Below are 8,839 nucleotides of genomic sequence, written 5' to 3'. Positions count from 1 at the left end.
ATTTAAGTATTATTCAGACCATCATAACTATGTGTTCCATGAATATGTCTGAGTAGTCTTAACTGTTAGATTTATGTTTCCCAAATAGGTTGATAATTTAATACTGACACAACAATTATTAGGATGTTTAGAAATATAGTACAACCATCTAGTTATGCATTAAAGCTAAGTTTAGCATTGATCACCCTTTAAACTTAGATCCTAGGATAAATTGGGATCAAGCCATTGCTTGACTCAATACCTGAAAATAACTAGGATGATCTAAGTAACTAGATACAGACGAGAGTTGGTCTCGTTAGTCGTTAGAGAATACAAATCAAACCCGTTCGTAAAGCTCTCTGGAAGAAGTATCGATCGACGCATCGTTAGCTCTGTCGATCGATATTTTGAAAGGTGTATCGATCGATATTCACAAAGAATTATCGATCGACACTTTCTCGCGACCAAAATAACGAGAGTTGAGGTCCGAGATCCAAATTTGATAATCATAAAGATTATACCTTAGTTTGAATTCAAGAACAATTAATATTAACAAATTCCTAATTTCCCAAATTAAGTATTATTTATCATACCTGGGAATATACCTGAATCTAGCTACTTCAACCAACTGTTAACAAACTCAAAACAATCAATCGAGTAATAAACTTGCTCACCAACCAATTTACAGCTTTAAAACCCATAAACCATTCAATCTAGTAATAAGTTCAAAACCATAATCTATTGAGTAATCTTAGAGTCTCTGTGGATTCGATCCCTAAGTACTACATCTGAACCTCTTATTTGAGAGAGTAATTCACTCCTTAGGGTAATTTGAGTGATATCAAATCTGGCGCCGTTGCCGGGGACTCTTTCTTATTACCATTAGATTATGTTAAGAATTTAATCTAGATTTTGTTACTAAATTTGCTAAAAACGTTTTCTCTCTTTTCCTGCTGATACAGGAGCTGCAAGATGGAAGACATGGATTTCGGCCGGACAACGATCAACGAGGAGATAGGCATATCGATTGACGGAGGGAAAGCAATATCGATCGACATGTCGACAGAAATGTCGATCGACAAAGAACATCAAACATCGATCGACAATACCCCGCCGGAAGCAGGTAAGTATTCTCTTACCGATGATGCTAATGAAAGAATAGTCCTAGGAAACCTAAAAGTCAACTAAGCAACGCAAATAACCAAATTACAAGTGAACAGGGGACTGAAATCACTGTTCAAATTAAATCTATCTCAGAAAGAGATAATAAATGGAAATTGCCTTTGCAAGACTATTTAAATCCTGGAAGTACATATTCCAATAGGTCTGCAATTAGACTACCAAAAGATGATACCGAGAGATTTGGGATTAGTCCCAAATACTTAATCATGGTACGTCAAAACCCTTTCCGTGGGACCGTCTCAGAGCGACCACAAGATCACATCGAATATCTAGAAGAATTGATAAAGGACGAGTACAATCGCTGTAAACTATTTCCTTTTTCCTTAGAAGGCGACGCCAGGAACTGGCTGAACCAAATACCAACAGGATCTCTGACCTGTTGGAAGGAGATAAGGAATGCTTTTATAAATCAATTTTTTGATGAGGCGCACTACTGGGATGCAAGGTGGAAAATCTCCACATTCCGTCAAAACCCACGAGAATCATTCAGAAATGCATGGGAGATATTCAAGAGCTACCAACTTGAATGCCCCCACCATGGCTATTCAGAGCCGGAACTCATTAGTACCTTTTACAGAGGTGTTGACCTTCATTACCAGATCACGCTCGACACAGCCAGTGAAGGGAACGTAAATACCAGAAACCCTGAGGAGGCGAGGCGTTTGATCAATAATATAGCTACGGGTAGATCCTACGAAATGATGGACGTAGAGTTAGGAAGAAAAGCTGACCCAGATGATGAGTCACCTTTACTCAAAATCAAAGAACATCTAGACTCGCCCCATCCTGCTCTTGAGGGACAGAACCAATTTGGAATCTACCAAATTGATGATTCCACCTTATCTGAACTAGAACAGCAAATAGATTTCGTAGATAGCCATACCTTGAAAAATAATTACCCTAACCCCTATAGTTTTACCCAAAATTACGATGCTATTGTTGGATCACGCCAGGGAAGAGAAAAATCTAGGCTGAACCAATCTTTCACGGGAAATCGCAAATTGGCCACTGACCTGAACGGAAAGATAGACATAGTCTTCAGTGAGCTGATGAGGAAGTTCGACACTTTAAGTGTACAAATTAAGAGGCTGGACAGTCAGGTCGCGGAAAACGCCGCCGCCATCAAAAGAAAGACAGGAGGTCTCCCTGGCCGGACTGACGCAAACCCAAAACATCAGGTCAATGCTGTGTTATTTAGAAGCGGAAAACGCCTCATCCCGAGGGCAATAGAAATCAACAACACAAAGAAACATGTTGTGGTTGAGGAAACCGGTGAAAGTGGGTCACACCCTATAGACCTCGATGATTCCAGTACCGAGTCAGGAATACCTCGAGAAAGACAGAAGCCCAACATTGAGAAAGAGGCCATCGAACTCGAGGAAGAAGAAGGAGAAATAGAAGAGGATGCCGAAATCGATCGACAAGGAAGAACAAGTATTGATCGACAAAACACGGTTAGTATCGATCGACCCTCTGAAAAAAATGTCGATCGACTCCCGACTCCGACTGACCCGGTAATTGAAAGGATGTATAGGACTCTCCCACCTTTCCCTCCTAACAAGACGCAAACTAAACGAGAGCTAGATAAAGCAATCTGCAAGAAAGCATTCGATAAGATCACGTTGGAAATGCCATTGAGTGACGCATTCAAAGTATTGCCTTCAATAAAGAATGCGTAAAGAATATGGTATCCAACAGCTTTCCAGCCACTGAGAGCAGCGTCATGATGGTTTCCGAGGAAGTAAGTGCAATAATCCAAGGTCCCCGATCAAGAGACCTGGTCTGGGCAGTTTTGTTTTGGATTGCAATATACGGAACAAAAATTTTCCTCGATTTCTTTGTGACCTGGGTTCCAGCTTGAACCTCATGCCACATTCTGTCGCTATATCCCTAGGATACGACATGTTCATACCTATCAAAATAACTTTGATTTTGGCCGATATATCCGTTAGACTACCTGAGGGAGTGCTTGACGACGTGCCAATAAGGATCAACGGCTGTCACGTCCCAACGGATTTCGTAGTATTGAAATACCAAAATGAACCAAAGGACCCCCTTATTTTGGGTAGACCATTCCTAGCCACTGCTGGTGCGATAATCGATGTCAAGGAGGGTAGGATATGTCTGAACATTGGAAATATTCCAATGACTTTCGACATGGACAACCTGATGAGACGACCCTTGATCGATAAACAGACATCCAACGTGGACGACATCAGTGCATTGGCCGAAGGATCCTTCATAAACTCATGCTTAGACAATCCTTTGGAGAAAGTATTCACAACTGGTGAAGAGGAATCTTTCAGTGTCGATAGTAGAGCTGAAGAATATACACGATTAATGGATGCAAGCATGGAAACAGCAAGCGTTGATGACATAGAGGATGACGTTTCAGAAATCAACGTCGATCGATACTTATTAAAATCTGTCGATCGACAACCATCCTGCTCGAAGGAATGGGATCCCGAAAAATCACCGAAGATTGAGTTAAAACAGCTGCCCGCTGGACTCAAATATGCCTTTCTCTATAAAGATTCATATCCAGTAATCATGAATGCCAACCTCACAAACAGAGAATTTGCACTGTTATTAAATAAACTACGCAAGTACAGAAAGGCGATCAGGTACTCTCTCTAAGACATTCCTGGCATTTCTCCAGATCTGTGCATGCACCGGATTCACTTAGAAGATGGTTCTAAATTGTCAATAGAACACCAAAGGTGACTAAATCCGAACTTGAAGGAAGTGGTTAAAGAGGAAATAATCAAACTTCTGGATGTCGGATAGCAATCGGGTTAGCCCCGTGCATGTTGTACCAAAAAAAGGACGGAATAACTGTGGTGAAGAATGACAAAGACGAACTCATTCCCACCCGAACCGTCACTGGACATCGAATGTGTATCGATTATAGAAAGCTAAACGCTGCTACAAGAAAAGATCACTTCCCTTTACCTTTCATTCATCAAATATTGGAAAGATTGGCTAATCATCAATACTATTGTTTTCTTGACGGATGCTCCAAATTTTTTTAAATCCCTATACTTCCTAACGATCAAGAAAAGACAACCTTTACATGCCCCTACGGAACATTCTCATACCGCAGAATGCCATTCGATCTTTGTAATGCTCCTGCCACTTTCCAATGATGCATGATGTCGATCTTTACTGATATGATAGAAGACTTCATGGAAGTCTTCATGGACGATTTCTCAGTATATGGATCCAGTTTCAAAAACTGTCTCGATAACCTATGTAAAGTTTTGGCAAGATGCGAAGAAAAGATTCTCGTTCTGAATTGGGAAAATGCCACTTTATGGTTAATAATAGAATCGTCCTAGGACACAAGGTATCTGCTGCTGATATAGAGGTAGATCGAGCAAAAATTGAGGTAATGACTGGCCTGCCAGCCCCCAAAAACGTAAAAGATGTGAGAAGTTTTCTCGGGCATGCCGGATTTTACAGGAGATTCATAAAAGATTTTAGCAAAATCGCTAGACCTCTCACTTTCCTCCTCTGTAAAGAAGTTAAATTCGACTTCTCACCAGAATGCGTAAAATCTTTTGAAGAAATAAAGAAAGCCTTGATTATGATTCTAAAATCTAACCGTAAAATACAAATAATACTACAACATATGTTCGCAAATCCTAAACCAAAAACATTCATGACTTACAACATATATTTACTCATCTATGTCGAAAATAATTCCGTTTTAGTAAACCTAAATTTAAATTATTAAATTTTTTTTATAATTATATGATTTCTATTTCACACCCCCTCCCATGAAAATATTTTTTATAAAATTAATAAATTATTTTTGAAGATTTACTACATGAAAAGACTTCATGGAGTTATATTCGTAAAAAATATATATATTTTTTGTTTAGTTTAGTTGTAATTTACTAGCCTTTTAAGTTACTTTTTCATTTGATTCAATTTGGAATATAATTTTACGTTTAAAATCAAATTTAGGCCATATTGGCAATTTCCTTTTTTTCCACATAATATTTTATATATTCGAAATTTTAGATCATCTTCTTGAAACCTTTGATGTTCTTCTGTAACGTTTACTTCCGTTTCATTTCATTTTAGTCAGTAATTAGTGTAAATAAACTTTTATAGTTTCTTTATTATATTTTTCTGCGCAAAAGCAGAACGCACGATCTTGCTTTCTTTAAAAAACAACAACACTACTTTCTTTTAAAAAGAAGCTGATAAAATAAAGTTTGCACGAGGATAAAGGGAAAGCGGAAAAGATAATACAAAACGCTACTAGAAGATATTACAAAACAGTAACGTTTAGACAATAACCAACATTGAATATTTAGGCCCATAGAACCTAAACCTTGTACTTTTGGTGTACTAAGTCATACTGTATTTAGCGTATTTATATCTCCATATTGATAAAAAAAAATCTACATTAAGATCTTTGCAAGTGTATGAACAACTTTTACTCTTTCCCAACAAACTCTTCATGCTTTGACAAAAATTAATCAATACCCGGTTACCTCTAAAGTAATAGAATTATAATGTTTGGTTAGTCCTAGCCAGCTTTAAAGAGTTTTAAGCTGGTAGAGTGATGTAATATTGGTTAAATCTAATGTTCACAAAAAAAAAATTGGTTAAATCTAATGTTCAAAAAAAAAAATATTGGTTAAATCATGAGCAAGACGCGCGAGTGGGGACTCCAAGACTCTTTGGACCACATGCACCGAAAACATAACAGAGGACCAAGAGAAGTTTAATCAATCATCATATATGAAAAAGAATACGACTTTAGTCTTTCATTAGTACCACCAAGAAATTTGGAAGTAAAACAAACAAAACAAAGATGATGGTTAAATTTTTTGAAGAAACATGCAACAAAAGCATAAGTAAAATTTTAATATTTGTTTTTTGTTAAAAATGTTTAGGTCAAGAATAACTATTTTTGAGTTTTCTAATATATTATTTTTTCGAAGTGGGTTTCTTCACTTGTTCAGATCTGGCTTTACCCATCAACCATATTTCATCTTGGTCAGAGAATATATATATGCAAGGTTGTCCGCGAGTGGGTACTTCATGACTGAGGATGGCATAGACCAAATACACAACTAAAAAAGTGAAAGAATCGGGAGCTAGATAGAAACCTTTATTCTTGGATTATTTGGTATTTATGGAAAACTCATAACGATAAGATGTTACAAAGAATCACAGGGGATCCTCTTGAGTTGATTAGTATTAAGGAAGTATATCATTATAGATAATGACTATATTTTCTATTTACATACTGTTTGTGATCACTCTTCCAATATGATAAGTATGTAATTTCATAGTTTGATAAGGTTTAGGAATATCTTTAGCTGACTTTGATATTTTATATGTATACAGTTTAAAGGAACAACAATAAATAAGTTAGTTCGATATCTTATTCCACATGATATCAAAGTTAAAGAAACATAAACAATAATATTTTCGACTGTGTTCATAGTTTGAACAAATTCTTGAGAAGTCATGTCTGATGACAATCCCAAAAATGATGATGAAACATCGATATCTCTAGTGAAATCCGGTGAAACAATGGAGAAATCACCTCTTTCACCATACATTCTCTATTGTTCCGATAACCCATGAGATATGATCATTCCAGTTATGTTGAATGGAGATAATTATAATATGTGGGCCAATGAGATACTCAATGCATTGCAAGCCAAGAAAAAGGTAGGGTTTGTTAATTAAAGTTTGTAGAAACCATCAAGTGATAGTCATGATGATGACAATTGGGTAGTAGTGAACTTAATGGTCATAGGGTAGATACGAGCTTCCATTGATCCTAAAGTGAAGTTGTATGTAACTTTTGTGTCTAAATCTAGCCAATTGTGGAGCGGGTTAAAACAACGTTTCTCTGTTTAGAATAAAGTGAGAATTCATCAACTTAAAGCTCAACAGGCTCAATGTCGTCAAGAAGGTCAAACCGTCTTAGAATATTATGGACGGTTGTGTGCGTTGGGGGAGGATTTTACGATATACAGACCACGTCTAGTGTGCTCTTATGGAGCTGCTAATGAAATCAGAAAAAAAGAGACGGTGATAACGTCCACCAATTCATAATGGGACTTGACGACTCTCGTTTCGGTTCTGTGCACCACTTTGATTGGTATGGATCCGTTGGCATCTATTGGAGAAGTTTATTCTAAGGTGCTCAGAGAAGAACATAGGCTAGGAGTGTCTCGAGTTTGGAACATAAAGAGGAAGGAGTGGATTTTGTGGCTCGACAAACTGATGCAACCTCAAGTGGTGACAAGCAAAGTGTTTCCATTCTTCGCAACAAGGACCGAACTATGACGTGTTCTCATTGTGGCCAGAATGGTCATGAGAAGAAGGACTGCTGGGAACTCATAGGTTTTACAGGGTGGTGGAATGAGCGATCTGAACGAGGTGCAGCTGGTCGTGGATCTCGTACTTGTGGTGAAAATAATGGTGGTGGACGTGGCAGAGGACAAGCTTCGGCAGCTCATTGATATACCATGGTGATATACCATGGATTTTATATGTTTTTAGCCATGGTATATAGGTGTTTTAGAAGTTATTTGTTATGTTTTGAATTTTTTTTAGAGTATTTACAGGTTCATAGTGTTTTGAAGATATATGGTGATTTTGGGGCATTTTGGAGATAAACCTAGAAGAAACTCGTAGCTGTCCATCGAATCTGTCCAAAGTCGACATTCAGACTCAAAATTCGATTGACGGACAACTTTTGTCGTCGATCAACAGGGCCCGACTTGGTTCCCAGCTGACTTATAGCCCAAGTTCCACATCATTTACAAGAATACCTCTGGCCGACTTTAATTTAATATTTATGTGCTATGCTATTGTTTTGGGAAAACACGCTTTCATACTTTCTATTTTTCACGAGAAAACATATTTAGGGTTTTGAGTAGTTCAAAGAGAAGATCCAAGAGTCCTTCAGAGCTTTGAATTGGAACTCTAGTTTTTTCTACCTTATTTAATTTTTGCATTTTATTCAGATATTTACTATGTTCTGCTTTGCTATGTCTTAGTAGTTACATTTGTTAGATTTAGGGTAAGTAAGGTTATGAGAGATTAGCCCACAATATAGATACACTAAAGTGATAAAGATTTCCTTCATAGGAATTGTTATTAATGCTTATGTTCTAAAGTAGCTGACTAGAGCTCTGAACTTAGGATAATTAGGCGCAAGCGAAAGCATGGTCTTTTTACCTGAATTAATTCCCTTGAGGTAGGATTGCTAGAAATAAGCGACAGCTGATTTAGTCAAACTATTGAACCTATCGAACAGCTCGGTAACACTTGTCTAGGTAAACATCGAGCGATGCTAGTCACATAGCATCGTTGATTTGAACTATATGAACAAGGGACAGCTGAGATATAGACTTAGTCAATAGGATTTTTTTGCACGCGGAAGCTGGAGTACTTTGCAATTAGAATTCGTGTTCTAGGATTGAAAACCTTAGCATCTATATCAATATAATCTCAATTACGTAAAATCCTAGATATAGTTATTTCTCATAATTGTTTACAGCCAAACATTCAATCAACCGAACAACTGTCTTGTTTACCTCTGCTATTTACTATTTAATTGTTTGCCTAGCTTATTCATAAACTTGTTAGGATCTATTGTGTGCCTTAGGTCCTTGTGGATTTTATCCCTAAGTACTAC

At 37.3% G+C, this 8,839-nt stretch overlaps 1 protein-coding gene across 1 annotated transcript; it reads left to right on the top strand.

The window, feature by feature from the left end:
• Positions 1-951: 951 nt before the first annotated feature.
• LOC103848096 lies at positions 952-7,658 on the top strand. Its single transcript, XM_009125077.1, has 4 exons — positions 952-1,102; positions 1,237-2,836; positions 3,018-3,549; positions 7,503-7,658. Exons 1-4 carry the CDS (start codon positions 952-954, stop codon positions 7,656-7,658), a joined length of 2,439 nt encoding a protein of 812 aa, XP_009123325.1.
• Positions 7,659-8,839: the final 1,181 nt, after the last annotated feature.

This window comes from Brassica rapa, chromosome A06 (genome assembly GCF_000309985.2).
Source record: "Brassica rapa cultivar Chiifu-401-42 chromosome A06, CAAS_Brap_v3.01, whole genome shotgun sequence".
NCBI lineage: Eukaryota > Viridiplantae > Streptophyta > Magnoliopsida > Brassicales > Brassicaceae > Brassica > Brassica rapa.
The sequence above is the reverse complement of the archived record's forward strand: the minus strand, read 5'-3'. Positions and strand labels throughout refer to the sequence as shown.

Bases quoted from the DNA above. Each gene is read 5' to 3' on its own strand.
- LOC103848096 (XM_009125077.1), top strand. From the start codon at position 952: ATGGAAGACATGGATTTCGGCCGGACAACGATCAACGAGGAGATAGGC. The intron at 1,103-1,236 runs GTAAGTATTCTC...AATCTATCTCAG, and splicing joins CAATACCCCGCCGGAAGCAG to AAAGAGATAATAAATGGAAA. The intron at 2,837-3,017 runs GTAAAGAATATG...CCTGGGTTCCAG, and splicing joins TTGCCTTCAATAAAGAATGC to CTTGAACCTCATGCCACATT.